The sequence below is a fragment of the Diceros bicornis genome, chromosome 37 (genome assembly GCF_020826845.1).
Source record: "Diceros bicornis minor isolate mBicDic1 chromosome 37, mDicBic1.mat.cur, whole genome shotgun sequence".
Lineage (NCBI taxonomy): Eukaryota > Metazoa > Chordata > Mammalia > Perissodactyla > Rhinocerotidae > Diceros > Diceros bicornis.
The window spans coordinates 14,197,068-14,212,669 of record NC_080776.1 but is presented as its reverse complement, the minus strand read 5'-3'; the positions used below and the strand labels follow the sequence as shown (position 1 = coordinate 14,212,669).

Here is a 15,602-nt window from a genome sequence, read left to right as displayed (position 1 = left end):
TTACATAACCTCTCCAAAGAGAAGAACTAGGAACAAGCTACAGGGAGGCCAATTTCTGGTCAATGTAAATAATTTCAATTAAAAAGTAAGTAGCATACCTTGATAGGAAGAGGACTCTCCAACAGGGACAATACTCAAATATAGAGTCAATAATCCATTACAGAGATGTCGTGGAACAGATTTGATCATCTGAGAGGTGGTTAGACTGGATGACCTTTAAGATTCATCTTATTCTGTATTCCACATTTCCATAACCCACTTCCATAGCATCTAGAGCGTCTGGCAACTAAATGTTTACTGAAATTCATTTAAATACAAATAGATGTAGTATATCAAAACAGCCTCACTGTTTTCCTAGACTGACTTTTTAGTAAGCACATCCTAAAATTTAAATATATAAAATAAATTTGTATGAATAAAAAAGGAATAATATTTTCTCCAATCACTCTTTTCACCTGCAGCCTTGGATCAATCAACAAATATTTATTAGATAGGCAAAATACATCAATATACACAGAAAACAGGAGGAAATGAATGTGCAGGGAAAACTACCACCTGGAAGAATTTGGACCCTATTGCAAAAGAGCATTTATGTTTAAACATTAATTGAATTTCCAAACAGATACTGTTATCAGAGCATACACTATTTAAGGTTCGTACTTCTCACTCTCAACAAAGAAACCTCCTCAGGAAATAGGTAATGAAAGCTGTTGACTGTTGCATGTAGTTCTCATTCAAGATTAATGTTCAACCTGTATCTCCTTACATTCCCAAAATATCCCTGTTCAGCCTTTGCCCAAGCAAACACTCTAAAACCAAAAAATAGCAAATATGCTTATAAGATAGAGACCTACTGAGAAGTGATTATATGGTCCTTGACTTTATCGTGAGGGATTTAGATGTAATTATCAAGGTCTCATTTAAATAATCTCACTGCAATTCATATGACCCCCTATGATTACTGTTACCCTTAATCAATAGGTGTCAAAACTAATAAATTCCCTCAAAAGTACAGAATTATGGTATTTTACAGAAATTACAAGGCATAATGCTTATGTGCTAATTTTAATGTACTTGTGACAGTTGGTGATTCTATGAAACATTTGATCCAAAAGGAGCAACAGAAAAAACCGAGTGGCCAGTAGGACGGTGAGTTCATGACAGAAACAAGAAACTCTGTCCCTCACTGGAAATTTTTGAAGCGTTCTTTTCAGACACAAAGCAATATTCTAGAACTGTGGATTGATATGAAATGAAAGATACAAAGAAAAGCTCTGTTCTGAAAAACAAAACCCAGAATGAATAAGTCATGGAGATCCTTTACCTCCCTTGACAGCCTAACTCCCCAGGTGCTGAAAGATGGCACAGAGAAGAGTGACATCTATTGTTCAGAAAGGTTTATGGGCGGGATCAACCAATCCCACTGAGTAGATTGTGTATTTGGTCCATGAGCAAAAGTTGACCTGTCTCCCCACAGGAGCGCACCAGAGCGACCTGAGAAGAAGCAATGGAAGCCAATATCCAGCTCATGAGAGTTATCCAGGAAATGCGGGCAGAAATCAACAAGCTGGAGAAAGAGAATCAAACCCTCCGGATGAAGCTGACTTCAAGAAGTCAGAGAACCCCAGGCTCAGGGGGACAATCGGGAGATGAAAGGGAGGAGGAAGTCACAGACCTTGATGACCTCGGAAAAGTGCCTGGACAATCTCCATCAGTCCTCCATGGTGTTTCCACTGATTCAGCACCAGCTGTGCGGGAACAGCAAGGTACTCAACGTCCATAGCTCTTCCAGGCTCCGCCCATATTTGCAAATATCTCCTCAATAATAGGTTTATTGTGCATATCACATAACTGCGCAATTTGGTATTAAAAGTGATGAGTTCCATCCTTTTTCTCCTGGTAGATTAGCTTTGAATCCCTAGGCAAAAATTTCTTTAGCGTCTTCAAGCAACATGTTTTAGCAACATTAAAACCATTTCCAGATATGGCTGAATAAGAATGACAGGTTTGTGGAAATCAGTCACACTAAAAACAATGGGTTTTTTTTTCTTCCTTGACTTCAAGCACTTAAATGCTACATGATAGAATACTGAATGTGTATACGTCAAACGGCATGCTTACTTACTAAACTAGAACAATATTGCCCAGTAGTTAATATCAGTTAGTTAGATATCAGAGGCAGACAAATACGGCTGCCAATGATTTGTCACTCATTAGCCACTTGATTCAGAGCTAGTTATTAGAAATCTTTAACCTTTGTTTTCTTCATTTGGAAGTGTTTTGGTTGTGAGCATTAACTGCAATAACATAGACTACATGTTTAGCACAGCGTCTGGGAGACACACAACAAATGGCAGATATTGTTTCTTATGCATGTTTTACAAAGAACTTTACTGTCTTGTATGAATGTATATCGCACATAATGCCACCTACCATACAGATTTACGACTTCAAGATGCAGGGTGCATGTCTGTTATATTCTAAAAATCAAATCTCTCTCCTTTTACGGGAAAGAATTTTGACTGTGAAGACCAGACATGAAGTCAGAAATGAGCCAAGTGAAAAATACATTCCACATGTAAATCGTCAGGGCCTGCCTATACACAGCATATTCAAATAAAATTGATATACGTCATGAAATACTCAAAGCTCTTAACATCATCTATCAAAGGCTTCAGGCAGTGCCACTTAGAGGTTTTGAACAGCTTGGCAGTGGAACATGTCATATTTACCAGCTGGTTTTCTCTGTTAGAGAAGTTTCTCTCTGTATGGGACCCTGTATTTCAAAGCTGGGAACACATTCCAAACAGGGTCTTTTCACTTTTTTCAAGTACAACTCTGGATCTGAGTAGTTCTGTCCGCTGGTTATTTAATAAAACTGAAAGAGTAACCTATTAGGTGGTTAGACCTTCTCTTGGTGGAAAACAAAAAAAGACAGGGACATTTATAATATATCCTTACTCCCTGGTTCCTCAACCTCTGCAATCTTGACATTTTAGACTAAATAATTCTGTATGGTAGGGGTCTGTCTTGGACATTGTAGGATGTTTAGCAACTTTCCTGGCTTCTAAACACTAGATGCCAGTAGCACCCACCTCTCCCTTCAGACATTCCAAGTGTTGCCTGAAGGACAAAATTTCCCCCAGTTGAAAACCTCTGTCTTACGCCAAAGGTAAACAACATTTGTTCAAATCTATTTTCTGTGAGGTTTAGTCTAGTGATAAAGTAACTTGGGTTTTAGGATATCTTGTGCTATTCTAAAATAAGTATTACACTGTGCAAAAAACAAAGAGTATTAACCTTTAAACTCTCAAGGCCTGAATGCCATCAAGCTTAGAGTATTAAGAGGTAAACACACTATTGATATCATAATTCTTCAGCATATGGATGGTAACTTTCAATAAGAATATTAGCGTTAAGTTTGAAAAGGACAGCTGAAAAACATTTGATGAAATTTTGAGAGCTCTTCCCAGTTGCACCAATAAAACATAGAAAAAATATGATTTAAATTTGTGCTGGGGAGCCTGGTTGAGTTGCTTCAAATAGTTACTTCAAATAATATTTATCTATGTCTTATACGTGACGTGTTATTATGAGAGTAAGTGACATAGGTAGAAAGAACATTGGCCTGAGCATGAAGACACCTGGGTTGTAGTCCCAGTTTTGTAATAGTTGGTCAACATTGGGCAGGTCACATAAAATACCTGAACTTAGAATCCTCAAGTAAAAAGGAATGAACGGATTTGATGAGATGCCTTCTAAGACCTATTCCAACTCTAAAATTCTGTGATCCTATGAATGTAACATGCTTTTATGATCACTCTCCTCATCTGTAAAATGGGGATAGTGATAGAATCTATGTCATAGGGCTGTTGAGAGAGTTAAATGAGATAGCACAAGTAAAACTTAACGTGAGTTACTTGGTAGTAGTTGTGTTAATATCATTGGCTATGTCAGAAAATTATTATTATTTGACTTCAGTATTTTTTTATTAGCAGTTTTAATAATATATTGCCAATATCAATGAAAATTCATACTTGCAGCTGAATCATAGACATTTGATACAGGAAAGGAACTTTAGAGGTCAGCCCCATTTTTTACAGATGTGGATGTAAGATCCAGAGAGATTAAGCAACTAGTCCAATCCTTTTTTGAAAACAGAATAATGTAAGCCTATTCTTTGAGAAAGAATGATGCGAAATCAGAAGTGTGAGCCTCATTTTAAGAGAGGGAATAGGGGCCGGCCCTGTGGCATAGAGGTTAAGTGCGCGCACTCCGCTGCTGGCAGCCCGGGTTCAGATCCTGGGCAGGAACTGACGCACTGCTTCTCCAGCCATGCTGTGGCGGCGTCCCATATAAAGTGGAGGAAGATGGGCACAGATGTTAGCTCAGGGCCAGTCTTCCTCAGCAAAAAGAGGAGGATTGGCATGGATGTTAGCTCAGGGCTGATCTTCCTCACAAAAAAAAAAAGAGAGAGAGAGAGAGAGGGCATAATTAAAGAGGAGCTGGAAATGAATCACTTGGAACTAAAAGTTCTTCTGTTTGTGATATGTGAAGTGAGAGAAAATGAGATTTTACGAGTGGAGAAGCCTGTTTCCCCATCATTCGTCTGAGGACACAGAGCTATGCTACAGGCCAGGGACACAGCTGCTTGGTGATATATCTACATGTCTCTATCGCTGTCGCTATCACTATCCATATCGCTATTGCTATCGCTATCACTGTATCTGTTATGACGAGAATACAGAGCGCCTGCTCAGAATGAATCTTCTTGGATAAATGCTTGCGGCAGCATCTCTAATAGTGCATAAGCATTTGGCAGATATGAAATCCAGCCAGCACTTTCGAGGATGTTGCTCTTCCCCCTCCTTTCTTCTGCAACCTCACCGTGGGACTATTAGGGAAGAGGTAATTTGCTACAAGGAAGATAAAAGAAACAGCTCTTTACAGGGAACCCCCACATTGCTGGACCTCTGATTCTCTTCAATCTACTCAAGTGCTTTGCTAACAAACTGCATTTGACAGCGATCTTTGAGATTGCGCTAATGACGCCCTGATGCTGTGTTGAACACCCTTTCCCTTTCGTTGATAAGAAACTAGAGGATACAGACTATTTGTCATCCAGGAAGATGAACAAAGCGCCTATTTGCTAATCAGTCAGCTGGAGCGTAGGTCCCAAATAAGAATAAACAACTTTGCTATCATCAGCATAATTTCCTCTGTTGTGTTTTCCTACGGTTCAGTATAAAGAAACTGTTTTATAATCCTTTTAAACAGAAACTTTTATGTGTGTCAGTAGTCATAAACCTATTTTTAGATAAGTACAGAAGCTATATATCATGGCCAAAGGAAGCGTTTAGAGATAAATTATGAATAGTATTGCAGTTTATCACTTCTGATAGATTTGAACTTAAATTCCCCTTCCAGACTCCTGCCTAAAATTCAGCCTTCTGCTCTTCCAAACTATAAAAAGCCAGGGCAGCCGCCACTTTTTGCAATGGCCATAATAATTTACTGTCTGCATTCTGCAGACATGGGCAGCAAACTTAAATAAGAAGTAATTGTGCATCTGGCACTCTCAAAACCTAAACACAATGCAGGGCTTTCTTACACTTCCATGCTAGTTTACTGCAAAGCTGTGAGGAAAAAGAATACAGATTCAGCAAACATTCATTAAATGCTCCAGAAAATGAAAACCAACCTATGAGGTCAGTGTTGTGAGGCCCGGGGGTAATAACTAGATGTCTAAGCAGTGGTTGGATGACAGGCCCCAGGTCAGAGTTAGTACACCATTAGAGCTGGGATTCAGAAAACCAAGTGTCCCTAAAACAAAGCTCTTTTAATCAAGGTGCTTTAGTTACAAGGCATGGAGAAGATTTGATTTATTTCAGGAAAAGAGTTTATTGGAAGACACTAACAGACAGAAATTGAATTGGACCTCAGAAACTAAGGCCATAAATCTCTCCTTCTCTCTCAGGAGCATTCCAGTTTCCCGTGTAAGACGTCTTTGCTTCTTTCCACCTGTCTACTTTGCTTTCCTTTCTCATTCAACAGGCTTCCTTATAATGACTGTCTCAGTTAAAGCCAAAACACACAATTCTAGGCCAGTTAGCAGGAGCCAGTTCAATTATTTGGGGCCATTCAGGTGATGAGGAGTTGTGGATGAGCAGGTTCTTCTAGAATCAGGAGTGAGGAAGCTGTCCAGAATTGGCATTTCTAGAAGATCCATCTTCTTCCCATTTTAAAATCTTGTTTTATTGTCCAGGTCTCTATTCAAATGCTGCATTCTCAGAAAGATCTTCCCTGACCGCACTATCAGATAGCCCCCTCCCTCATCTGTCTCTATTCTCTTGCCCTTATCATTCTTATTTGTCTTCCTAGAATCTATCACTACCTGAATTTTATCATATATTGTTTGTTTATCATCTGTCTGCCACGCAAGAAGGCAAGCTCTATGCAGGCAAGAATTTTGTGTTGTTTGTTACCACATCCCATCTCTTAAAAAAGTGCCTGGCACATGGTTGGCATTCAATTTATATTTGTAAAACAAGTCAATGAATGGATGTCTTTTATGTAAAAAAGTTAATCAAAAACAATTGTTTTGTTGAATTCATTTCAACAAAATACTATTCACATAATTTCCCATTTGTGGATGTCATTAAAGGTAGAATTTTTTGACTTGAATTTTGTGTCTTCTGTACAGGCAACGTCATGATTGTTAGACGCTATTCCATTTCCTCACCAGTTCATTCATTTGCTGCAAATGATCCCTGGAAAACTGGGAAAAGAAACCCAAATAGTGGAATTCTAGAAGCTCAGGGAACAGTTAAATCACTGGCCTGTTCTTCAATTAAGAAGCAAGACAATGAGGGGAAGATGTTTGCAGCGGATTCTTTTACCAGCAATAATAGTTCCAGCCAAAGAGCTTTTCCCGAGGATGCATTTGGCTGCAGGTAATGTACAATGTGCCTCTAGCGGGTTTACAGGCGCATGCTTTGGGGGCGACTGAGACTGTCTCGATAAGCAAGGTCTTGTCTAGGGCAGGAAACAAAACCAAATAGGATGTTAGGCCAAGCGATTTCCATCTTGCTTACGTCCATTTCGGGAATTGAAAGAAACAAATATATTTGACGTCAAATGGCACCTTCTAATAGATGCCTCTAATAAGTGGAACACTGAATTAGTCTTCACTTACCCATCAAGCATTAATGATCATACTCTGAGCTAGGCACTGGCGATACAAGATTCAGCAAAAGCAAAACATTATGTTTCAAACTTTCATTTAGTGACAAAGACACACAAGTAAACTGACCACTACAATAAAGTGCCTCTCAAGGAGAAGACAGTGACTTTAGGCGCTGAACACAGAATTCCTCTCTGAGAGGTAATGGTTTTTGTGGAAGAAGGTGCCTTAGTGGGCTTTGAGGGGTATAAAAAAACGCTTTTGAGTTATGCCTAAAGGGCCAAGAGAGAAAGAGAAAATTAACCTGTTCTGAAAATATGTGAATTGGTATTTAGGGAGTTAGGAGCAGCCTGAGAATGAGAGAGATTGAGAAAACGCTTGAGAGACAGGCTGGGTGTCTTTAAGAGGAAAGTTGGCCAGTGGCCCCTGTAGTGGGTAGAGCCAAGGGCACTTTCAGAACAAGATTGTCACTGTCAAGTACGATTCATCTGCTCTACTAGGCTAGAGCATGACCTCCCCTCCCCCACACTTTGCAGTCCTACCTTCCAATTCCCATTTAGGTCCTGACTCTTTAGCAAGAGTCTCTGCACATTTATCTCCTATGAATAGAAGGAGGAAAATAAAGAAGGGGCCTGGGTTTCATGATCAGCTTATCACAGGGAAGAGAAAACGGAACACATATGGTTGTTGAGAGAATAAGTGAGTCATCTAATTCAGCAGTGGCGGGAAATCAAATCAACGGATAACCATAAGTAATAGGCCTGCAGGAATTCTCATAAATATTGGAAAGAGCCCTGGACTTCCCACAGGATGTGGGCTACAAAGGTTGGGCCAGTTTTGTCTGAATTTTATAAGACAGAATGAAAATTGTATTTCACTTGTGGAGAGTTCTATTTTAGGAGCAGAGAGAGTAACCTGAGTCACGAAGGACAGCCGGATTCAGCCAGGCAGAGAAAAATGGAAAGGTCACCCCAAGTAGAGCAAAAAAGACAAGAAGATAGAAAAAATTATAACTGTAGGGAAAACTGAAAGTAGTGAGGTGAATGAGGATAAGAAGCGAACAAGATCCATCATCAAAGGCCTTCCATGGAATTCTAGGAGTACATGCTTTACCCAGTAATTATTGGAGATCTCGTAAAAAATATCTCTACGAAAATTTTCAAAATACAGAAATATTCAGAAACTAACGTTACATATACCAAGGTATTCATCTGTAAGAGTTTTGTCATATTTTCTTCAGATATCTTTATATATAAAAGAAGAAAAATTGGTCCTCAATAAAGAAAAAGGGCCTGTATCTCTCTTCCCGAGTCCTCCTGAGGGGCAAGTGTTATCCTGAGTTTTGTTTCTCTCCTCTCAGTCTATTTTTTATGCTTTCATTACATTCATTCAACAAATACATCCTGAGGGTGTAGTATGTGCTGGGCAGGATTCTAGGCCCTGAGGATACAGCAGGAAACAAAATTTTCAAAAATCCTTGCCTTTGTGAAGCTTTTTCCTTTGTAACATGATAATCGATAAACAAGAAAATACATAAAGTGTATATTATGTTAGATGGTGACAAGTACTAAAGAGAAAAGTTAAAAGGAACAAAGAAGGATTAGGGGAGCAGGCATTGTTGACATTTTCTATGTCATGGCCAGAAAATGCCTCCCCATTTGAGTAATGAAGGGAGAAAGTGAGTTCTGAGTCTATCTGGGGGGAACTTTCCAGGCACTGAGAACAGCCAATGTAAGAGACCTGGGAGGGCATATGACTGGTGTTTGAGGAGGGGCAAGGAGGCTGGTGTGACTGCAGTGGAGTCAGCAAGTGAGAGAGCAGAGAGATGAAGGCAAAGTGCTACGGGGTGGCCTTCCACTCCCTTCCAATGATGCTGGATTTATTCCAAGTGAATTGGGGCACATAACATACTTTTCATTTAAAAAAAAAAATCATGCTGGGAACTCTGTTTTGAAAAGACTCTGGGAAAACAATACAGAAAACAAAGATACCAGGTTTAAGCCTAAAAGAATAACCTAGGCAAGAGATGATCATTTCTTGGCTAAGGGTAGTAACAGTGCATCTGGTTTCTGGATACGTTTCGAAGGTGGAGCCAACGAGATTTGCTGACAGAGCAGATGTGGGATATGGAAACAAGAAGTGTACACCCAGCCATTGTGTTCCAATGGCCACGTGCTTTCAAAAGGAAAGAGGGAAGAAAGGCAGAGATGTGTCCTTTGCTTAAAAAAAAATCATATATGTACATAATTACATAAAATTATGTATATAATGACATATATAGTTATATAAAAGCACTAAATGTTCATTGTAAAATAAATTGCAAGTTACAAAATATAAATGCAATATACAAAGTAAAAACTACGAAAAGAAAAATTTTCTATAATCCCACTATCTGAATAGTCATCATTTAGATTTTAATGGATATTTTCCCAGACTTGTGTCTACATAGTTTAAAACTGTTCAGTACATGTACTATAATGTTTTACTTTTTGCACTTAAACCATTGCATGCTCACAGATCTACAATGCTAACTGAGAAATATAGTAGTATTAATTTTCCCATTTCAGTTTATATTATTTTCTGTGATAGTTCGGGAAGCTAGCCAACATTTATAATGTATTACATTTCTGAAGCAAAATGTTTTCCAACTTCCAAGCTGCCAACGAATAAACTATTAGAATACACTCCAATTCTAATTTGGAATCTACTTTAATTTGAAAGATTGAGCCAATTGTAGGACTGTGTTAAAACAAGAAAGTCAATAATGGCTTAAAATCAACAGGTGGGTTGGCATAAAATCCAATAGAAACAGAGAACTGTTGAGTAGGAATTAAGCATGTTTTTTTTTAGTCCTTTTTTATTTTATCTTTTACTTTCTCAGTGATTAACTAGTAAAGCAAAATGTCATTACATTATTCCTCTGATTTTTTGGTAAATTCATTTACTTTCTAATAGCTTCAAAGAATTTTACAAAGATTTATCAAGAACCAATTTGTTTGAGCTGGCTTTTGAATCAGTCAGACATCATACCTAATTTGCTTGTGAATTTTCCCATTATTATACCAAGAAAGTATTTTAAAGAATAATGCCAATGTCAATATTTCTAAGAACCAAAGCTCTCCAGAAACTAGCGATAGGATTTTAATTTTTCCTTAATTTTGACGTAGAAATTCAATCTTTTCCTTGTGTGTTTAAGAAAAAAATAATCTCAAGCTGTTGAAAAGATTAGGGAAAAGGGTCCATCTAGACAATTAAAATTAGAAATGCTATTTTATTCTATTTTATTCATTTTACAGATAGGAGAACCTAGACACATTAAAATAAAGGCATTCTCTTCTTTTCCTGTAGTAAAGTGGGTAAGAAGGCAGCTTCTGGAATCAGAGGCTAAAATCCCAACTCCATCATTTACAAACAATGCAGCCTTGGAAAAGTTATTAGGCTTTCCTGTGCCATAGTTTACTTTTTTGTAAAAAAAGGAATTATAATGGCAGTGACATCATAGTTTTTGTGAAGAATAAATGAGGTAGTCAAGTGAGTGCTTCCTAAGTGGCAGAGCAGTTATTACTTTATTGATCTCAACATCTGGAACCACTGGCCTTCCTCCTGAGGGAGGAAGCAGATGTGTTCCCCTAGATGCAGGCCATTCAGTGAAATTATGGCCTTATCTAATATTAAAAAAAAAAAGGAGAGAGAGAGAACAAAATTGGAGAAAAGTCAATGATTTTCAACACGATTCTTTAGACTTGTTCTTGGGAGCAGTTTATCCTGGTTTATGTCAAAATTCTATATAACACTGTTAGAGGGAAAAGGAGAAGTGGGCAAAATGAAAAGATTTAATCTCTCAGATAACACTGGGTCATTGCTGTCACTCTTCTCTCTCCTTTATTGCTCAGGCATGATGGATATTCAGTTAATTCAAAGACCATAACTGCACATGGATCTGGATTATAAAATAGTTGTCTCAAATTTCTGCTTCATTTCAACTGAAAAGCTGTGATGTGAAAGGCTCTGCCTGAGACAGCATGATATTCTTCAAATTTAAACATCAAACTAATAAGCTTCAGATGTAGAGATCCTCCTCAATAGTTTTAAATTTTAGCTTTATCAGCACTGTTCATTGGGCTTAATTAGAAGGCCAGTTCTAACATATATTTTTGCATTGTTGTTGAACAACTCAACGACAAAAAAATGATGATATATTTAAAATGAGCTTTTAACACTTTAAGCAGTATTTAGTGACTTAGAAAAATAGTAAATCTTTTGTATAAAGGCTCACTAACAAATCTTATTTATTTTCCCCTTATTCGGCTTTCTTTAGGGACAAGATAAAGACAGTCAGTTTCCTGCTGCCCATGGACATGTCTTCATTTTCCAAAAATTCAAGCTCTTTGAAATACTCATCAAATCAGACCACAAATCAGCTAAGTACCATTGCAGAATAGGACATGTGAAGTGGTGAAATTTAAGAAACAGTTGACTCCAAAGAGATGGGAACACCGAGGCCTCGCTTGGTCAGTGTACTCCTCTGCAAAGAGCTCTGGTAAGATGCCCAGTAAGACACAAAATACTCCGCATCAGGTCAGTGGACTTGTCAGTGGACTTGGCCAAGAAATGGAAGCAATTACTTTATGTTGTTGTTGAATACTAATGTTGATGTGTGTACACTGGCTATTGTAGTTTCTCTATGCAGCGTGTGAGCAATTAAATGTAATTAAATTAAATTGCATGCTAAGTGTTCATTATCTGCATTATGCCATCAGGAAATGCTGCTGTTCATATTATAAATGTCGCTTTCCAGATGAAACTATAACAAATCTAGGAAAAAAGTTCTATTTTTGATTAATGGCATAGAAGCAATAGTGATTATCTTTATACTAATTGTGTGTTGATATTTCACTGACACTAGCTCATTTGCTCTTTTAATATCCCGTGTCACTGGCATGTGAGCATAAACACAGCAAACTCCCATTGTGGGCTCAGAGCAACTGTGAGCTGGCCGCTGGCAAAGACAATAAACCTGCTTGGAAGGAGAGAAAAAAAAGCTCAGATGATCATTACTTTGGGGTTGGAAATCTCAGAACTCCGTCAATTCCTGAACTTCTAGTCAAGAAAACATCTCCCCTTCCTAGTTTATAGCAATCATGTTCTAACACCAATACCCATTTTCAAAAATATACTAAAATCTCCACAGTGTTAAAATGCAGATTGCTGCACCCCACTCCAGACCAATTGAATTGGCTGGAGAGGTTGTGGGGCAGGCAAGAAGAAGACAGAAATTCACATTTTAAACAAGGCTTCCCAGGTGGTTTCTGCAATCCAGCTATGCTTGTGATCCGCTACTGTAGATACTAAGAAACGTAGTCCAGGACTCCCCAAATCTGGCGCCAACTTGGAGTGGAAGCAATGAAGCAAGGAATGCATAGAAATGGTCCAATCCATTTCTAAGAAAGGATTTTAATAGTCACAGACTCCTAGAAGGGAGATGGGTGAGTCAACTAATACCCTGAAGTAAAAGCTATATAATGGGTCAAATGTTTCTTTTATTTATGGTATTCATTTCAGATTAACAATATTCTCAACATTATAACAAATATACAATAGAGCAAGGGTACAACTAAAGAGGAAAGATACAAATGAGATGTAAAAACACATTCATCTGAGAATAAAGACACATCATGTAGATAATTAAGCTATTAACCTATGAGATTACTGGCATTTTTAATTTATGCACAGTTAGATTCTCTGCATAGTTACAAAACAGGGAATTTTGTGTTAACATCAATTAAAAGAAACATTTCCCAAAGAATAAAAAAAAAAAAGCAATAAATGACAACCACTCAAATTACAATGTCATAACTGGCAAAGTTACAATGACAAATTACCTCCAATCCCAACCTTGATGACTAGTATGTGATTGGCATTTAATACATGTTCCATGAAATGAACTCAATTAATAGTCACATGAGTCTAACACTGCCCAGTAAAAAATACCACACCATCAAATTTTAAACTTTGAAATTAAATCATTTAGTATGATGATTAAAGAAACAAAGCCCCATCTCTGTTCCCTAACTCACAACAGGGTCTGATAGCAAGGCCTCTGAGCATACTTTTAAATATAACGAACTACAAAGAACATAAAATGTATCTCAGTCATGCTCTGATAAACCAATTATACTTGTCTTCTTCTATGCCCCAAGCTTCTGTAAGTCAGGAACTCAAGTGCCTTACGGCGACAGCAAGTGACAGAGATGACGGGGGGGCTCTGGAGAACAGAGGTGTGTCTGCCCCACCCAAAGGGGACTGCAGCTACTCACCTTCGTGATGCTGTGTGGGAAAGCAGACACTGTATTGTTGCATGGCCTATCTTCTGAGAGATGTTAAAATCTGAATTTTTACGTAAAATCTCCTGATTCATAAATACTGGCAATTTTTCAATTTTAAAACGTTCTGTTCAATTTTTAAACCATTGTGAAAACCGAACACAATGTCTCTAGGGACTAGATCTAGGATACCAGATTTCAACCTGTGGTTTAAATGCAATTTCTTAAACATGGAGATCCAAAACAAGAAAGTGGATGTAGAATAATGGAAGGGGAGAAGGAAGCTTGAGGTTGGGAAAGAGGATAAGATGGTCTAAGAAGTGAAGTCGACGTCCATAAAAAGGCTGCAGTTCTGTATCTTCATAAAAATGTAGCCTAATCCAGAGTCGGTCCATATTTGCTCACAGAACCGAAACAGAATATGAGACAGCATGAGCTGAGTTTTGTTTTAAAACTTTTTTCTTTATATATTTTTATCTATTTTACATTTTTATTTGTATAGAACTCTTGGGCGGGGTTGGTGAGATAATATATAAACAAAAGCAAACAATTCGGCTGACTTTTCTTCTTTTGATGGGGAACGAAGATTCTGAAGTTACATGATCATAGAACTTTCTAGAACAATTCTGCTAACGGGCCATAATTTCAGAGAGTATGTATAGCTTAGGGAAGTCACTCCACCATTCTGAAGTCCCACAGTTTGTAGCAAAGCCGGAGCCTGAACCCGTATTTGCTGATTCCTCCTATAAGAGTTCCATGCTGCCCCCTGAATTTGCTACACTAAGCCAGTCACTAAATTTAAAATGTTTGTAATTTGAGGCATTCTCAACAAGTGAAGATGATCTCAATGTTCTCAACGTCCAGGATATCTAAGGATCAAATGAGATCACATACATGGATATGTTGCATAAAGCACTAAACAAATACAAGACACTGTTATTTTGTTTTATTCAAAACATGGACTCCCAACGTATGTCTAATTTTAAATCAAGGTGTTAAATTAACAAAAATTTATATGTGAAATTTCTAGCTTTAGTGTTTTTAAGCTTTGGATTTTCTCTCCATTAAGTCGATGAGTCATCAGTTAATAGATGGACAGCAAGACACTTCCCTGGCGTTCAGAGTCGTGTACTCTACCTGTAAAGAAGAGGAAGAAAGAAGAGGCAACCGTCTCGCCATGAATTCTTAATGGTCACCAGCACTGCTGATAATGGCACAAATTAATAACTCTGGATGATGAAAGCCACAGGTTCACAAGTGCATCAATCTATTTTCAAAGTATACCAACATCTGTCAGAGCTATTTGCTTTCATAAAGATGGTCTCCTGCAAATTTCCTTTAACAAATAAGCATACTGAAACAAAGGAACACTTAAATGATGTGTTCAGAATCAAACGGCAAGCCCCTGACAATTTTTCTAGCACCTCTCTTCTGTCTGCTTTCATTTCCTTGAGCTACTTCTACTCCCTAAGCTGTGAATCTAGAATAAACTTAACCAGAAAGATAGTTGTGTACACGGACAACGTGAAACATTATGGAGTTCATTTTATTCTTTAGTTCGAATTCTAGTTTATCCTCTAGAAAACAGATCTTAGGAACCTCTAACAATCTTGGCAGGCACAATCATTGGGCTTGATGTTTTCACCACTAAAATAAAAAGCAAAATACAGGAGTATCTGCTGATTATGGAAAACACCATCCATAGAACTTAAAGGATATGATAAAATAGTCTGGGAGAGAAGTATGTGGTTATTGTATTCAACAAATAATGTTTAGCTATATTCCTTCCTTAAGAGACTGAGTCCTGCCACCTGCAGCAATACTTAATTTTTAAATATCAATGCAGGGAAATATTCACTCATTCAAGCTGTGTTTGAAAAAGGATGTAGTTGGAGAATATTCTTCCTTCTACAGGAATGAATAAAAGACCTGTTGTAGCTTTCATTCTTCTTTGATATGTGCATTCAGCATTAGTGCTACAAGACAGTCAAAATATTTCATGACTACAGTAATCTGGTGACAATTAGTTTTCTAAAAGGTAAGAAAAGAAAGACTAATTTATCCAATCTCATACATACGTACTTAATAGTTTGACA

The 15,602-nt window shown here is 37.7% G+C and overlaps 1 protein-coding gene across 1 annotated transcript; it reads left to right on the top strand.

Annotated features, from left to right (window-relative positions):
- The first annotated feature begins 1,507 nt into the window (after positions 1-1,507).
- CCDC195 (coiled-coil domain containing 195) lies at positions 1,508-11,625 on the top strand. Its single transcript, XM_058533477.1, has 3 exons — positions 1,508-1,766; positions 6,704-6,953; positions 11,502-11,625. Exons 1-3 carry the CDS (start codon positions 1,508-1,510, stop codon positions 11,623-11,625), a joined length of 633 nt encoding a protein of 210 aa, XP_058389460.1.
- Positions 11,626-15,602: the final 3,977 nt, after the last annotated feature.